Genomic DNA, 18,167 nt, shown 5'->3' with positions numbered 1-18,167 from the left:
GAATAATGATATTTATGGATCACAACAACTATAAATACACATTAAAATGAACAAACGCACAACTGTTTGCTGTTGTCTAGTCATCGATTATCGTATTAGCATTTGGAGTATTTGCTTTTTAATTAGTTTAATTAATTAGATCTAAACGTGATACAAGTTTGTGATGGATTATTCAACAAATTGGAATAATCAAATGAATTTATCAGAAGCCACTATTTATTATCGCCTACTTGGTCATTCTTATTCTTATTCCCGTGTATTTATTTGTTGTTATTTTCTAGACAAAAATAAAATAAAATTGCATTATTACCAACTTTGACACAGAGCGTGGGCTTAATTTCATAGTTATTGGGCCGGATTTGAAGGCAATTTTCCCGGTCCAGTTTTAGAGTGGATGGAGTAGGTTAACAAGTAAACAAACTTATTCCCTCCGTCCCAGGTTAAGAGTCACACTTTTCCATTTTGGATCGTCTCAAATTAAGAGTCACACTTTATTTATACTATAAATAGTAAGTAGGTCTCACATTCTGCTAACTTAATTCACTCAATTTTATTATAAAACTAATATAAAAAAATGGATCCCACATTCCACTAATTTTTTCAACCAATTTTTTCTTTACATTTCTTAAAATTCATGCCTGATCAAAGTACGACTCTTAATCAAGGACGGTGGGAGTAATTCACCAGAGAAGCAAGCTTAAAAAATATCCATGAAAGCATAATAAATGAAACACAAATACCGATCAGAAATCAAGTTCTCATGCCATCAATATTCCCCACTCCATTTATTATAGTAGTTCTATCACGTCACCATTCTATTCAATTACAACTTATTTTTATTTTTAAATTTTTAATCACCATCCAATTTGTAAAAGTTAATTAAATAACATTATATGGAGTATTGATTAAATAACCCCATTAAAACTTATCATAAGAAGACTTGCTCTGGTCGGAATTTATTTATAGCAGAGAGTAGGAAAGATAGAAAGAGGGGTTATAGAAGTGAAAATGGAAATAAATATGGTAAAACGAGGATAATAGCGAGCGTATTTATAAATGAAAAAATACATTTATAAAATAATTGAAATCAATTTTTCCGGCCGATTCCGCGCAGGAAACCACCCCGCACCCGACGAGAATTCCGACACTATTGTGAATGCCCTTAAAGTATTAAACAACATCATTTTGTAAGTAATTTTAAAAATAATAATGAAAGTATACAATGATATATGATAGATTGTGTTGAGATTTCGGGGACCGAAAAATAGATGCATTATATTTTTAATATAAAATGAATAATTTGAGATTTAATTAAATATGGAGTATCATATTTTGTGGAGTACATTTTTAATAACGCAAATATAGTTTAGGATTTAAATTTACCCTAAATTATATACCTCTCCCGCATAATAATTGCAATAAAATTGTCATAAGAAAATCAACTGTGTGCGTTTTTTTATTATTGAGTAATGTACACCCTTCAAATTAATGAAACTCATTTTATAAAAAAGTACTACTACTAATATCCAAATTATTCGTGAATATATTTTTAAACAAAATGCTACACAAATTATTCAAAGAAGAGTATACTACTAACAAAACAAGAAAGAAAAATTAAGTTTCGTATATTACAGAAAGCTCCCTTAAATAGTGGTAATTGTATAATAGTCCTGAATAAAGTTGAAGTTTACATTATTACCCACAATGTGTTTTAGCAGACATTTTTGGTGAGGTAAGATTGGGAGCAGGCAGAGACAGAGAGAGGGCTTAAGCAATTAGGCGAAGATGTATAGTGGGTCCAGCGATGGCGATGCATCGACGCAGCGGAAGATTCCGGCTGCGTCTTCAATGCTCTGGGTTCGTAATCTCCGCCGCTTCATTGGATCCGGCGCCGGCCTCGGATCCGAAGCCCTTATGGGTGCGTATCTACTAACATTTGCTTTGTTTTCCTTCATAATTTCGACCTACACTCAAAATGCCGAATCATTACTTGCTTGATTCAGAACTAGAGACCAAAAGAATTTTGCTCGACATATTCAAAGCAAAGCAACAGAAGAGCGCTGAAGCTGGAACCATTCCGAGCTTCTACAAGAAGGTTTTTTTTTCAGGAATAAACATAAAAATAAACAAATTTGGCGTTATGTTGCAGTAATTGTGTTTTTCATTTCCGATTTCAGAAACCTGAAGAAGGTTCTATCAGTCATAGGGTCCAGAGGCTGGCCAAGTATCGGTTTCTCAAGGTATTTCATTTGAATTTGTGTTTTGCTACATGTAGATATGATTTAGTTTCAGTATGTTAGCACTCTTTGCGTTGAGAATCAGTATCAGCGTGCCTAGTTTGTTGTTGCTGTTTAAAATGTTTGATTTATTCTTCCACCTTGATGTCCTTGGGGCGTTATGTTTAAACTTTAAAGTACAGCTGATAATCAGTTGTTTTTCCTGTCATGGGTTGCTTGACTTTGATATTTGATGTATAACTGAAATTCGCTCTTTCCTGCAATCAGAAACAATCTGATATTTTGCTGAATGCCGATGACCTGGATGCTATGTGGGTTTGCCTGAGGGAAAATTGTGTAATCGACGATGCCACTGGTGCTGAAAAGGTTACTACTTGTTTACATTCATATTCATCCTAGTACAGTTCGTAAATGTTTCTATTCTGGTACATTTGGAGGAGCAATGCTTTATTCTTTCAACCTTTGGTGCATGGAGTTATCCACCAGGACCACCAGACATTCATTATGATAGATACTTAAAATGTCTATGTACGTAGTAAAAGAACTGCTGAAGGTTGCAGTATGCGAAATAGATTCTTATTATGCAATAGTGCTTGTCCATTGATTGTTTTTCTCTGAAGATCAGATAGTTATCAAGTATGAAATTTGATCACAGCAATGCCAGTTTTTTTGGAACTTTAATCATCACATACTCAGTTTTAGTAAATATGAGATGCACTTAATATTGATCCTGCCTGGCTGAAATGTGTCAAATTGATCTTATTTTAATTTGATAGTGTCAAGGACTCAGGGTTCTAACCATATACTGTTAATAATTGACATCATCTGGCATGCATCTGCACTGTGGAATCTCAGTTGCTGCTATCATTACTTCTTTTCTGGTTTTGTATGTTTGGCGTTCGACGGGGTTTTCCTCATTTTATTCCATTACTGCCTTTTGTGCATTTATATTTGAATTGTCAGTTTCTGTCTTCTTTGCATCAGATAATCGGATGCTTGTATATTTCTGTAACAAGTTGGATTGTGATATAGTTCTTTTTGTAATTGTTTAGATGAATTATGAAGACTTCTGCCACATAGCCTCGGTATGTACAGAACAGATAGGCCTTAAATGTCGACGCTTTTTCAGCCCCTCAAATTTCATGAAGTTTGAGAAAGATGAATCTGGACGAATATCCATCCTCCCTTTCTACCTCTATGTGATGCGCACGGTAAAAGCTTCTGCTCCTTTGGTTTCTGCCGAAAGTTTATCTGTGCAACCCTCCCCATCTCATATAGATGTGTAGTATATTAACTTGTGTCTTTGTTATGGTTCTGTTTACCTTAATATGGAAAAATGCAACCAAATCAACAGTTCAAACCTTAATATACATAGTTCTTGCTAAATTGACATTTGGAAGTTTCATATTTGTCAGCCTCACTTGAAGTCACTTCTCTTTTCCGCTAGTTCTATCACTATTTACCGCATGAGTTTGAACTGTTAGTCTATTAATATGGATGCATTTCAGTCGAGAGCTCTTTTGAGCAAGGAATTGTTCAGTAACTGCCGTATGAATATTAAAATGATAAGTCACGTCCTGGCTCCTGAGATGCTTGTATGCAAAGATTCCCAATTATGAAATAACGCTTGATCTCTTGATGTCCAGGTTTCTCTCACTCAAGCAAGAATTGATATGAGTGAGCTCGATGAGGATTCGGATGGCTTTCTTCAACCTTATGTATGTTGATTGTACTTTTGAAGCTTTGATTGGAATCACTTGTTAACTACAAACTCAAATGTGCTAACATCCCTTTTCTATATGAAATAGGAAATGGAGAATTACATAGGAGGTCTTATTCCCAATTTGGCACAGTTGAGGGACATGCCTGCTGGTTTTATTCAGATGTATTGTCGCATAGCTGCCCATAAATTCTTCTTCTTTTGTGATCCACATAAACGAGGTTGGCTTCAGTTCTATTAGTTGGCTTGCTTGTAGGGTTGTCCCTGTCTAATATACATATAAATACTGATTGTGATATCAGGAAAGGCATGCATAAAGAAAGTCCTCCTTAGTAATTGCCTTCAAGAGCTAATGGAACTACATCAGGTATTTTTTTTAGTATTATTTGAAATCAATTTAATCCCTGCCTAAACTCCTATTTGAAAAATCTGCCTTGAAAGTAGCCAATTCATGTGGAATTTGCCTCCAGAATTTAGATTGAAGTCTTTAGATCTTTTTACCTTTTTTGCATTAAACAGCTGGAGTATCTCAAGCCACTTTCTTGCACATTTTTTTTCTTCCCCTGTATGTTATGCATATCACATTATTTTGATCTTGTATGTGCAATAGGAAAGTGAGGAAGAAGCGACTGATACTGAACAAGCTGAAAACTGGTTCTCACTGACATCTGCTCAACGCATATGTGGTTTGTTCGTTTACCTTACTCTATATTTCAGAAATGTTCTCCCCACTTCAATTAATGTTCTTTGAGCCTTAATTTTTTTCTCAAATTTACTTTGTAGAATTAGTTTCTTAATGCTAGATGTTAACATTATCCGTCTCTTGGTATAGTTATTTTTCTTTTTGGAAGTGTTAATTTGCCAAGTGTTTTTTCTTGTCAAGTATAGGAGTACCTTTTTTTAATGTAATTTTCTCTTGTTACAAACTATATTTAAGGTAGAGTTGTTTACTTTTTATATATGACCTGTTTCTCTGTTCATTTATGAACAGGAACAAAAGCCATCCAGTAGCTTGAACTTCTCCACGTTCATTCTTCTCTTTCCTCCAGAGTTAGGCTTTTCTAAACAGTTTTATAGACTGCAAATTTGAAAGTTTCCTTTTGACTGCCTGTTTCTGATCTTGGGAAACTGGCTTTGATTCCTTGATAGTAGTAGGTGGCCTACATCAGATGTTTGTTTTTGTTAGAATATTTACTCCATATAACTGCTGGAATTGGTCCTTGCAGATATGTTCCTTGCTCTTGATAAAGATGCGAGTGGATCACTGAGCAAACAGGAACTTCGAGATTATGCTGATGGGACATTGACAGATATTTTCATTGAGAGAGGTAGGAACCAACTGTATCCCCTAAAGACAAAAACCACAAAAATTACCTCTTAGAGTTGATAAATTTTTCCCATCTGCAGCCAATTGTACATTTTTTACAATTGTTTGGGTGTCAAATCATTGCCTCATATTTTTCAACACTCTTCAACATGTTCTGAAGTTAGCATCATTTACTATTCATGCTTCTCTCTCTAGAAACCCTTTAGATTCTGTGAAGACAATGACATTGTATGATATAATGATATGATTCCTCATTGGTAATACCTCTTTGATGGATCTTTCCATCATAAAATGCAATTCTGTGACCCTAGCAGCCGTTAAAATCAGAAACTAGTTATTTCCAAAGCCCACTTCAGAGATGAAGACTCAAAAGCTGCTTTTAAACAGAAATGATAGCCCATATCATAAATTTTATTACCATTACATGATCTCCAACACGCCCCCCCTCTACTTCTCTCATGGGTGAAAACCGGATATAAATGTCAGTTAACCAACTATGCCGTATTTCAATTTTGTTTGAAATATTCTGTATTATTTGTTTTAGTTGTAAACTTGAATTGTTTTTGTTATCATATTCTTATCAGTGTTTGATGAGCATGTCCGACGTGGAAAGAATGGCAATGGTAATGCTCGCGAGATGGATTTTGAGAGTTTTCTTGACTTTGTTCTGGCTTTGGAGAATAAAGATACTCCAGAAGGACTGACATATTTGTTTAGATGCCTTGATCTTAATGGACGAGGATTCCTCACAACTGCTGATATCCACACATTATTCAGGTTTGGTTTTAAAATCATGTTGTTGCTGAAGTGTTTGGAATATACTCCATTCGTTATGCTCGTCTTGATCTAAAGAAAAAAATTATACGGAAGTAAAGAGGGGTAGCATCAATAGTTATGAATGTTCCTGATATAAGCTTCCTACAAAAACCTGCTGGAATTCCTGCATGTAGTTCTTGAGCTTGATCTACATGTCTCAAGTTGCAGACACATGAACACCGAGCTTTGGATCTTCCCAAATAATTTATGTCTTTAATATCAGATATTGAATGATACTAAAAATCTTCTCTAATGTGGAACAGGGATGTTCACCAAAAATGGATCGAAGGTGGCAACTATGAACTTTGTATTGAGGACGTGAGGGATGAAATCTGGGATATGGTCAAACCAGCTGACCCGTTGAGAATAACCCTAGCCGATCTACTCGGTTGCAAGCAGGGCGGCACGGTTGCAAGTATGCTAATTGACGTGCGTGGATTCTGGGCACATGACAACAGAGAAAACCTTCTGCAGGAAGAGGAAGAACCCGAAGAGGAACAATAGGCACCATCTTCAGAGCCACTTGTAGTAATAATACATGTTGCAGAAGACCATTAGGGAAAATTGTGGATTTGTCAGCTAGGTTTGAAGACAACCGAGTGTTGAGAATTATATATGTATAGAATTATCATGTTGTAATTCTTATATCGCTTGTCTAGCTTACTAACAATCTATAATTTTAGTAATAGAAATGTGTTTACTTTTGGTACTCTGATATTTTCAACTATATTAATATGATAGTTATCAAATTTGTACATCAATAGATGCATACCAATATTTTTCAAGGACAAAATTATTTTTAATCCAATTTAGCAAGATTTAGAGGGTAACAAACGGTTTCATAGTATCTAAGAACATTGTTTTATAACTGCTGCAAAAGGAGTAGTTTGTTAGGCTATAAACAGGGATTAGACAGATAGGAAAGGGAAACTAAAATATCCTTCCCACGACATAGAATGCTACACTAAACCTGTGGTCTACTCTTTAATCGATCGCTATAATTCAAAATAAAAGAAACAACATTTGTGCACCTCTCCAATTGAATTCAGGTGCATTACTATCAGAGACTAACTAGATCGCATCGGCATATACCATATTCAGTTTACAACATTCTTTCTTGGAGATCATTGCTGGTGAATCAGCGACGTTCTGCGCCAGTCTTATTTTTCACCTGATAATGGTGTCCGCCTTGCCCTGCTGCTACTGAAGTCTGTTGCGTATAATACATGTCTGTAGCCCCATCTGGACGTTTGCTTATCCACTTAGGAAGTGGTGATGGAAGTGGACCTGTCTGCTGTGAGAGTTGAGCAGCGGTATGTGGCATCTGAAAAGAATTTGACGATCTTGAAGAAGATCCTGCAAGTGACCTGCCTTTGGAAGAACCACCTTCTATAGTTAATGCAGACATGCCGCCTCTAAGGTCATGATGCTGTTCGTGATATGAATATCTGTCTTGCATGTTGTAAATCGGCCTATTGTTTTGCAAATTATTTGGGGCCCCACTGTATCGAGCACTTCCCATCAGAGCACTTCCCATACCCAGATGGCACGGCTGCTCTTGGCCTATAAGATGCATGGCGGTTCGGATAATTTTGGATCTCTGAGACTCCCATTTCATACCCAGGTGGTCCAGCTGGCCTCATCCTGTTGGCAACATGATTCCCATGGAAATTGAAAGAATTTGTGCGATCCGACTTTATGTTCAACGTATTGTGAACCAGACGATGAGCAGCTTCTCCCAAAATAGGACCAGATATCGCCCTAGAAACCTGTGGTCTGTGGAGCACACACGATACAGACAAGCGTGATAAGGGAACTAAACCAGTCACAAGAGCAGCATGTACTTATTTCCTTAGATCCAAAAGGTATTTTGAATTAAGGTTCGCTAATCTAAAGCTCAAAGCAAAGAAAGGGATTCTTAGACCACTGAATGAAATTGAATATCATGTATAAAAATACGACTCTCAGAATAAATAATTTCGGCAATCACTATTTCTTTCTGTCCATGCATAAATTAGTAGTACCTTTCTTTGCCTAGCTGGTTCCTTCCCCCATTGTCTTCATGCCATAATGTTGGGGCAGGTTTTATGTCAAACGATTTAACTGTCTGCAGTTAAAGTATGAAATTAGATATAGAATGGAAAAGAGAAAGTAAACTGTGCCATCATTTGACCAACTCATGCCTATGCCAAAAAAAAAAGAAAGAAATATAAATACAAACAAGGAACACGGGGATGAATGTTTGGCATGATAGTGGATGCTTGCACAATCGTAAACACACACTTTGGCCTGTCAAACCCTAGAACAACTCGACAGAAAACTACTACAGTATAAAACAAAAGACAAGATACATTCTTTCAAAATTCAAACACATAGATATGGTTACACTGAAAGGGCAGTCCAAATTCGAGTTATGGTGTGTGGATCGCATCTTCTCAATTTGATTCAACTTTGTTGCTCATTTATTCAATTATACTGTCAACCTTTTGTTTTAAAATAAAAAAAGTTCAGTTCACTGAGAATAAAAGAAAGATAGCAATTTGAGATGGCTAAGGTGGAAATATATAGTGATGGTCGAATGGCAAGAAAAGTAGTTATGCCATGATTCCAATTTGAATTTGTTATCTTAACAGAACTCAAAGAAAATTCTTCTCTAAGTAGAAATTGGCATTCAAAGAATTCTGCAACCAAATAGAATTTTAGTTTCTCTCCAATGATGTTCCCCATCCTCTTTAAAACCAAATGGAGCCTCAGCCTATGCATCTATGACCAAGAGAAGTGGCCATAAAAGTTGAATCATACCTGTACAGGCATATTTACACCAGCAGGAGGTTTTGGAGTGTGGGCATGCGGTGCTGGATTCAGATATGTCACATTTCTGAAAAAAATAGAGTACGCTCATTCAGGGTCCTGTTCAGTAATCTGCAAAAACAATTGGGTTGAAGGGCTCATATCACTTACACGGCTTGATTGTTTGTGATGTCTTCCAAACCGTAGACTGGAGAAGGGATAACCCTTTTCAAGTCATTCCTTTTAGTTAACCACAAAAATCCATTCATTCCAGCACTGAAACAACCAGACAGTAGAAAAGAATCAACATTGCAGAAAACTGACGTATAAGATGAAGTTTCATCATAATAGATAGAGATTAACCTCGCAACTGCATCAACAGGCCATGGGGATTTTTCAATGCCAGAAAGACGATAGTAGATGGTTATTTGAGCAGCCAAAGGGTGACGAGGATGAACATATAACAAATCGAACATGACACAATTTCGAAATTGCTCTTCCTCCTAAATGAAAACGGAAGATGGCTCAACATTTTCATTTTCCAACCATTGTATCAACACGCAGCATGGTACCACATTCATCCAACTTATGAGAATTAAATGAATCCAACTTATTGTTGCTGTCATATAGTACTACATTCATCCACGAAAAAAGCCTTGTTTTTCCATTTTGGGTCATCCACAGAAATTAGTAGTAGTATCTATCTATTTATAAGTTTTTTTAATCTCGAATGAGGTGGGCTCCATTTTCCACTAATAACACTTCAACCAATTTTTCTCTCTACCTCTCTTACTTTACAAACTTTGCACTAACAACCCATGCCGTCCACAACTAAGACTATTTTTTGTGGAAGGAGGTACTCCCTCCGTCCCATAGTAGATGTCACACTTTCCTTTTTAGTTTGTCCCACAAAAGATATCACATTTCCACTTTCGGAAAAAGTTCCTTCTCACATCAATTATAAAATAATATTTTACCACTTAACACACAAAATAACATCTCCTAAAATCCCGTGCCATCTCTCAAGTGTGACATCTACTATGGGACTGAGGGAGTAGTATTTTATTCTAAATCACTAATTATTCATGCAAGATCTACACAAAGAGGGCAGGCATATGAAAATCTCTAGCTTTTCAGTTCAAAATTTAATTATTTTTTCAACATACTAATTATTTCTTTTCAGTTCATAGATTAATCACTAGTTATTAGAGACCAATGGATGCAAATCGTACAGAGCCACAGACCGTTAAAGTTTCCTCAAGTTTCTTGGTCTCAGAAAGCAATTTCTTCTCATCAATGAATGGTAATTTGGCAACACCCTGAGATTTCAGCAAATGAAAGACATTAGTTTTTGGTTAAATAGACAGGATACAACTGGTCACCGAAGCAAACGATATTCTAATCATATGAAATACCTGCCATGCGAAGCGTTTTCCATTCATGTCGATTTCAAAATCTGGCCACAAGAAAAAAATAAGTATGGTCAGCAAAATACATAATACGAAGTATAAGGAAAAGGGCAGTATTCAAAAGATAAATGACTACCATTTGGATAGAAATCAACAATAGGTGATGCAGGATCAGACATCAACCTTCTGTATCTTTCAGGGAGAGCAGTAGAACTGTGTGCAGGAAACAACATTGAGGTAACACAACAAAGATGAAAATAATGAGGCAAATCAACAGATCACCACTCTGTAAAAAAGGTGAAAGTACCTCGCAGCTGGCAGTGTTCCCAATAATTGATCAAAGGGTTTAAAAGGCTCCCCTGGGAAGAAGGTTATCTCTAAATCAGCTAAGCCTTTAAGGTCAGATGCAAATGGAGCATAATGATATGGATAGTACCTGGAGAAAAAATATTAAAAAGGGCGAAGTGTGCATGATTCGGGAGGGAGAAGTACAATTGGTAATTACTTTGGGATGCATCATGCAAGTATATGACATTAAAATCTTCACAGCTATAATAATCCATTGGCACAGTATTCCAGGTAAGAATTAATTCACTGACATCGAATTTTCCATATCTTCCTATCAAGAGCTAAGGATTACCGAAACAGTGATTTGATGTGTATTATAGTATACTTAATAAACAACATCAAAAGACCAGAAGTGCAAAGTTGCATTAAAATGTAGTACTTATATTTTTTGGCTGTACAAACTAGTATATCATAAAGGGAGACACAAGAACACACCACTGCCATGAGCAGACACCTTGGTAATAATAGCGGCAAACCCAACACAGCCCTTCCACAAACTTCAAAACCTGGAAGAGGAAGAAGAAGAGGAAGAAGAAGAGCTTTACATTTGAAAAAATGTTGATGTTGATTCATAAACGCAGATGAGCATAAGCGATTAAACCTCTTAAACACATTGCAACCGATCCCCTTCTCCACTGGATTAAACGATTTTATGTTTTTCTCACAATATTTAAAGAAGAATAAGAAAAGGAAAAAAATCTGAAAATTGTCAAGGAAGAAGAGGATATGAAAATAAAAAGAAATGCAATATTATACAAAAAATTTAAGAGATTATATAGCTTGTTAACACCAATAGGGAAATAGTTCTATAGAGTTCGTGTGTTGGTAGAAAACCAGCTGTAAAGTTGTCGATGGAGCAATTGATGCTTATTGCAATATTTAAAATATAAACTTCTGTAGATTTATAGTGAAAAGAGTAGCGACAAGTGAAGCTAAACTGCTAAACAAAGTAACAGAGAACTGAAATTATATGATAGGTGTACTTACCACATCTGATCGTATTTCATCAATCTTCTGCGGATCAGATGTACCAAATTTCTCAGAATAATACCTTTCTTTATATCCAGGTTCCCCCAATTTCACCTGTTAAAGAGAAAAAAGTCACCATAATATTAATATAAACCACTACTTTGATACATGCAAACAGATGGATCAACAAAAAGAAAGTATTTTGAATTTCCAAACACCAGCTGGAGAACACATGATAGCAAACTGAAGAACAATTGATAAAATTACAGACCTCTGCTAAACATAAAATATAACTGCTGGGACATTATTAAAACTACGATCCAGTTATGGATAAGCGAATCACTATCATCAATAAATCAGGACAAGATTGTCTTTCGAATTCACGATTATCGCATAATAGTGCCCACGTTACAAGTATGGCAATTAGTAGTTTCGATGTTCCATAGTACAGCAATTAATTTGCTAGTGCAATCCAATTCCATTATAACCAAAGGATCTATAATTAGATATGACATTGTTCATGGTACACCTTTTACTATTATAAAAGTGGGAATTCTAACAAATTTTATAGGAGTATTACTATTAATTTAAATTCTGCAGATAAGCCCTAACTAAATGAGTACGAGATAAGAATTAATTTGTAAGTAATTTTTTTCAAAATTGTGATAAGATTTATCTATATTGGATGCATTATCATTTGGCTAGTTACTAACTTATTGGAAACAGTAATTTGACATTGAACATGAGGGAAGGGAGAGGGTAAGAGGGAGGACAAAAACAACAGACAATCAACATGTAAGACTAGTAGTTAAGACCAAAACAGGGCATTAAAGCATGCAGTATTCTGACATTGACATCACAAGCAATGCACCATGCCTCTAATCTTACCAGCTAAAGTCACAGTCAAGAACTGAAATAAAGTACAAAGTTCGAGCAAAATCAAATACTCTGAAGATAGGAAGTACCTTGTCCCCTGCTGAAGCATTAGGATTTTGACTAGCCTGCCCCCTTGCTCTTTGCTTCATCTCTTCATTATTCTCATATGCCTGGTACAACAAGGGAAATGCCAATGCATCGTATCAAAGTTATTGGAATGGGTCATAAGTTAACTAGAAATAATACCTTATTAGCATTAAAAACAAATAGATATAAGAAATCTAATGTCAAAAGAAAGTAAAGAGGCTTTTTTATTTAATGGAAAAGTTTAGATGACTCGCAGACATGAATATCATCTTGTGGTTAAAAAAGGACGGAGAGTATATTCCATATGCATGCATTATTAATGTTTAGCTAATCAAAATGATATGGGACATCATTAAGTAACTGCTCTCTTAGAGAAGTCAGCAACACCAACAAAAAGTGTTATAGCCTTCTAAACTTCTCACATTTTCAGAATAAGCCACTTAAAATATCCAAGTAGCAATCCAAAAGTACTTAAAATGTGTGAAGTTGTTTCATTTATGTCTTTGCAGGTAAAGGCAACAAAAGAATGACATGCTTTTGCTAATGGCTAGAATAAGTTGGATAGGTCAAGAAGCATACAGGAAAATTAAAACGCACAAAGAAGGCTAGAGGAGATCCAAAATTGTATCTGGAACTTCAAGCTCGAAAACCACATATGCCAAACCAGGTTACACAATCCAGGAAATTAGATCAGCAAATACTGAAACTCAATAAACTGATATCTACAACAAAACTGTATTGTCAGCTTACAGTCACGAGTCTGACGACTCTGTAACAGTTCCAAGTATCTCATATTTTTACCTAAGTTTGGCCTTATTATCGGGTAAGAGAAAATGAATTAACTACCTGCTGTATACGGGTTCTTTTTTTAAAAATTTGATCTTCATGCACCGCAACTGCCTGAACAAAAGTTTCAACCCGGTCCAAGAAAACCTGAAACATTAGATTCATACCAATAGCAATGAGAAAGGCCCAGACCTTAACCTAAATAGATAATAAAACAATACCGTGACATCAAACTAGCAAAGCTGGACCCCTAGGTATGTTCCCACGTCTGATACTTATAAGCAAGTATAGCAACATGCAGAAAAAGAAGTTATGATGAATCATAATATCATAATCCATCACAAGGACATTAACGCATGGAAAAGTAGGTGGTCTAGCGCATTGAGTCAGACAGGGTAGGTGGCAGCATTGACCCAGTAGCAGGAAAGTGACAGGTGGAGAGTTAGAGGGGGTCAAAGTGATAGTCAAGCATTGATGGTTCAAATGGTAATTGAATTTTGTACGCATACACTGTAAAATTTCATCTTTTGGAACAACTGTGTATTTTCATCGACTAGCACTGGATGCAAATATACTAGAAGTGCATGTGTTATCGCAACATGCTTAAATAATGCTAAAATATAATCAGATTACCTCACCAGCATCTGTAAGATAACCACCCATTGCAGCAAATTCCCTTCTATATACGAACATGAGCAAATTTATGGCACCCTGCAGATTGAAAAAGTATAAAAGCGAAAAAACTTAATGGTGGGAACACGGCACGTGATTGATAAATAAATCATGTGTGGGCATGTAAGATGATATAGTAATATATAGCAGGGCATATTTGATTGAATCTGCACTTAATGCCTGAGTTAGGATAATAGATATAGTTGACAAGCTTGATGTCCACAGGAGAGTAATGTATTCATTAGATTCAATTCATATATACCTCTCTAATTTCCAATGTGGGCATATGAGGAAGAAAGTCATTGCCGACAAAAAAGCATAAGAACACAAAATCATCCACCAGTCTCTCGAAATCAATTTCAAATGGAGGATTTGGAATATTCAGCTCATATCCCAAGTATTCTCGCAAAACCCAGATGTTGAGAAACTGGCAACAAAATATGGAAGTACCACAATAAAAATCAATTATAGAGACCAAATCAGGAGGAACTATGAGACAATAAGAGTAAAAGAGCTTGACTAAGCCTTCAATTATGTAACCTGATACTTCTTCTTGTGAATGGGAGTGTCGTCTGCATACTTTGTGCCATCACCATTGGCTCCCCCACGACATTCAGCTGCCAGATGGCCTGCTTGGCCGCAGAGAAAGCATTTTTCCTGGTTCCCAGGAAAAGTAATCACCTGCAACATAAGGGGAAAGAGAGATTTCCATTCAGTTCAGATACAATAACAACCAACCTCCCTCAGCACAAAAGAGAGATATTCATTTAGTTCAGATGCAATAGCAACTAACCTCCCTCAGTATTGAAAAGTGGACTTCATGAGTAGCTAGTGAGAGCATGATCAGGTCAGCATCCTACTTAAAATATATATTAATGAATGTCTCTTGTCAAAATGCAAAACAAACATGATGGTAAGAAGAAAAAGAGAAGAACAAGAAAGAATAAGCTAATTGTTTCTCAAATCTCACCAGTCCATAGAGACAGTGCCTAGTGTTTGGATCAAAACCAGGAATGTTGCGTTGTAAACGAATATAAGACATAATTTTGTGCTCACCCTCGCCAGGAACATTAGCGTCAGAAAGAATAACCTTAAAAAAGATTCAATGCCTTGTAAATAAATAAAGAGAGACATGTTATCCTGAAAACAAAAAATATAACCCAAAAACAAATAGAAAGAATCACTCCACAAGAAGGATTCATCTCATCTTGAGATACAACCAGGAAACCCTGTAAGATAGTTTCAAACAGACCTTGAGAAAGTGCCATCCAGGAATTCGGTTCAACCTTGACTGCACATAGTATTGAAGTGCTACAGAGAGCACTGCCATAAATGGAGTGCCAGGGGTGATAACATTTGAATCAGATGTTTCAGTCTTTCCTTTTGGCAATAGTTTTTCCCCCTCAAGTTCAAACTCTTTCCTCAACTTGTCTTTTTCAGCTTCCTGGTATAAGAAAATAGGGTACAGATGTTGAATCTCTAACATTAATATCAAAGTTTACTTAAGTGCATAAAATCCAGGATACATACAGCTGCAGCAGCATCCTTAGCAGCCCTGAAACGACGAGACCTTTGCTGGTTCATTTTAGCCCTGGGAGCCACACCATCTGTAGTAAGGAAAGAACATCGGTACTATGTTTGATCCTGAGTAGAGATCTTATTATATTAGGCTTACCAATTGCCAAATAAAGGAGCCTTCTTGGACGAACCAATGATACAACATGGTCAATGTAATCAAAGATAGATTTAAATACATCTGCATAAGTGGCAGGTGCAGGCTGCGGTAAGAGGAACCAATTATTAGGTTGTGGCAAAGTTTATAGCGAAGAAGAATGTGTTTGCAATCACAGTAGAGTGAGAATAAAGTACTACAGTATATTGCAGTCCTTTTCTTTAATTTTCATTCTGGGATGATAACTCTCGTGTGAGTTGAATAGTTTGTTCAGTCAGGATTGTCATTTAAAAGCCAAAAGCATCACATCCAAGTAATGTAACTAGCTCAGATTTACAGACTCCAGAGTAAACTTTATTCAAATGATATGAAAATAGTGAATGATGTAACATGTTTAAACCATTTCCAGTCTTTGCCATATGAAATTCTACTACCCTGACTCTAGAAAAAGAAAGCAATCTCTAGAGAAGACAGAAATCAACCTTGATATGTACTAGCATTTAATTCATGATTATATTACTGCAGCCAATTTTAGTACTAGTACTATTTTACAATAATCACAGAAGTCTGGATATTGAAACGCATAGTGAGGCCATAGTGAGGCATGTTCAGAAAAAGAAAAAGATGCAAACGATACTAACTTTTACTCTGCAACATTGTATATTACAAGTCATACATGATTATATCCTTGTTGATAATACCTTTTGAGAAGCCAAACAATCTATACATGAACTATGCTACTACAACCTCACATGATTCAGTAAAGCAAATGACGTAAGAAATCGTTGTATAAATGGCATTCCAACTACCTTGCCTTCGGGGTGGAAACAAGGGTGAATTATACCATTCATATCCAAATACAAATTATCGAACTCAATGCCATTAGGGTTTGGCCTTGATATATCAACAGGCCCTTCATCCTGACCTGGTTCCTCCTCCACCACATCCACAATACACAGAGGGTACCGATCCGCCAGCCACCGGTAAAACGCAGGAACCCCCATCCGCCACAAAGCTGTTAATTCACAATCGGAAATGGCTCAACTTGAGCTTCTTAGTGCCTTGGAAACTTTAAATCGGCAATTTTGTGAATTGGGGAGTGTATGCACATCTCCGTAGCTAGCACAAATATCGTGAGCGAATTCTCTCCTCTCTCTCTCTCTCCCTCTCTCTCTCTACAATACTTTAAACTAGCATTTCTAAAATTTACTGCCAATTTTGCAGCTGCTTCCGTAAATTTACAGAATTTGCAACGAATCCTTCGACATTGAATATGCATGTGCATTGTATGTTGATTGATATTAAAGTGAGATTCCTCTGTTTTTAGTTAACTATCTAAGATTGTTCAATCAAACATATGTTTATGCTATTATCATTTTTAACTTATCATAAAAATAAAAACTCTTTCAATTTTGATTTGTCCAATAACTTATCATAAAAATAAAAACTCTTTCAATTTTGATTTGTCCAATAAAAATAGTCCAATACTATTTTTTTAACTTCTTTCTCTCTAATTATATGGGCTACATTATCAACTAACATGCTTTAATTATTTTTTATTTCTATCTCTCTCCTACTTTACTAACTAGTGTTACCATCCGTGCACGAAATAAAAGATTTTCGAATAATGAAGATATATTTACAGATTAAAATAATAAATATAGTGAAAATAATATAAAATTATTCTTTTAAGGATATGAATTAATTAAAAATAGTATTAATAAGATTATAAACTATTCCCTCCGTCCACCATTTAAAGAGTCATTTTGACTCGGCACGGATTTTAGGAAATTGTTTGACTTTATGAAGAAAAGTAAAGGAAGAAAGTGAGTGCGACCCATTTAAAGTGTTAATTTTATATTGAATTGTGAGTGTAAAAAGTTGGTGAGATGTAGGATCTGCATACTAAAAGTGGGATCCGAGACAATGATACTAACGTGGTCCAACTTAACAAAGAGAAGACACCAAAGTTTACGTACTCCATTACACTATTAAATAATTTAATATAATAATTTTTTTATTATATTTTTAATGTTAAATTAGCAACTTAACATTCTCAATTAATCAACTAAAATGAGAAAAAAATATTATCATGCTTGAAGCCCCTCCATGAGCATCTCCAATGCAAATAGGCCAGCCATAGGCCAGCCACTCTATGTCCCTGCCACGTCAGCAGCACTAAAAATCCACCTGTCACATCAGATTTAGGCTGTAATGCCATAGGCGAGCCGCAATAAAAATAATTCAAAATATACTTTTACGTTACGGAATTAAAATTACGATTAAATTACGGAATTAAATTTACGACACATATACGGGAAAATTCATTAATTGCATTAAAAAAAAGTACATAGATAAAAAAAAAATTACATAATATAGAAAAAAAAACTATCGGTGATCCGTGCAATCCTCCGTGCCCACAACTCTTCAATTATATCCTTTTGGAGTTGAATATGAG

At 35.7% G+C, this 18,167-nt stretch overlaps 2 protein-coding genes and 1 non-coding gene across 6 annotated transcripts; 2 read left to right on the top strand and 1 right to left on the bottom strand.

Annotated features, from left to right (window-relative positions):
- The first annotated feature begins 1,723 nt into the window (after positions 1-1,723).
- LOC125208110 (probable serine/threonine-protein phosphatase 2A regulatory subunit B'' subunit TON2) lies at positions 1,724-6,809 on the top strand. Its single transcript, XM_048107666.1, has 12 exons — positions 1,724-1,918; positions 2,004-2,095; positions 2,178-2,240; positions 2,505-2,603; positions 3,290-3,448; positions 3,884-3,955; positions 4,046-4,178; positions 4,260-4,324; positions 4,568-4,643; positions 5,184-5,285; positions 5,869-6,061; positions 6,364-6,809. The coding sequence occupies exons 1-12, from the start codon at positions 1,786-1,788 to the stop codon at positions 6,602-6,604; spliced, it is 1,428 nt and encodes a 475-aa protein (XP_047963623.1). The 5' UTR covers positions 1,724-1,785; the 3' UTR covers positions 6,605-6,809.
- Positions 6,162-6,276, top strand: LOC125208695. The gene has a single exon (XR_007174177.1). It is a non-coding gene; the product is annotated as a small nucleolar RNA snoR104 (small nucleolar RNA).
- A 133-nt stretch (positions 6,810-6,942) lies between the features above and the next one.
- Positions 6,943-16,991, bottom strand: LOC125207231 (5'-3' exoribonuclease 4-like). 4 transcript variants are annotated; one of them, XM_048106482.1, is made up of 22 exons: positions 16,519-16,991; positions 15,713-15,815; positions 15,568-15,644; positions 15,290-15,481; positions 15,008-15,127; positions 14,831-14,893; positions 14,578-14,718; positions 14,300-14,464; positions 13,999-14,076; positions 13,426-13,512; positions 12,582-12,662; positions 11,635-11,730; positions 11,083-11,153; positions 10,607-10,735; positions 10,436-10,512; positions 10,306-10,346; positions 10,135-10,209; positions 9,254-9,393; positions 9,062-9,166; positions 8,903-8,978; positions 8,125-8,207; positions 6,943-7,876 (listed from the first exon to the last, which is right to left on the bottom strand). In XM_048106482.1, exons 1-22 carry the CDS (start codon positions 16,711-16,713, stop codon positions 7,588-7,590), a joined length of 2,484 nt encoding a protein of 827 aa, XP_047962439.1. In that variant the 5' UTR covers positions 16,714-16,991; the 3' UTR covers positions 6,943-7,587. The 4 variants fall into 4 exon arrangements, with proteins under 4 accessions (XP_047962439.1, XP_047962441.1, XP_047962440.1 ...); XM_048106484.1 differs by having other exon boundaries at positions 16,635-16,991; XM_048106483.1 differs by having other exon boundaries at positions 15,713-15,793; positions 16,635-16,991.
- Between the last annotated feature and the right edge of the window lie 1,176 nt (positions 16,992-18,167).

The sequence above is a fragment of the Salvia hispanica genome, chromosome 2 (genome assembly GCF_023119035.1).
Source record: "Salvia hispanica cultivar TCC Black 2014 chromosome 2, UniMelb_Shisp_WGS_1.0, whole genome shotgun sequence".
In the NCBI taxonomy this organism is placed as follows: Eukaryota; Viridiplantae; Streptophyta; class Magnoliopsida; order Lamiales; family Lamiaceae; genus Salvia; species Salvia hispanica.
This window is presented reverse-complemented; position numbering and strand designations above follow the sequence as displayed.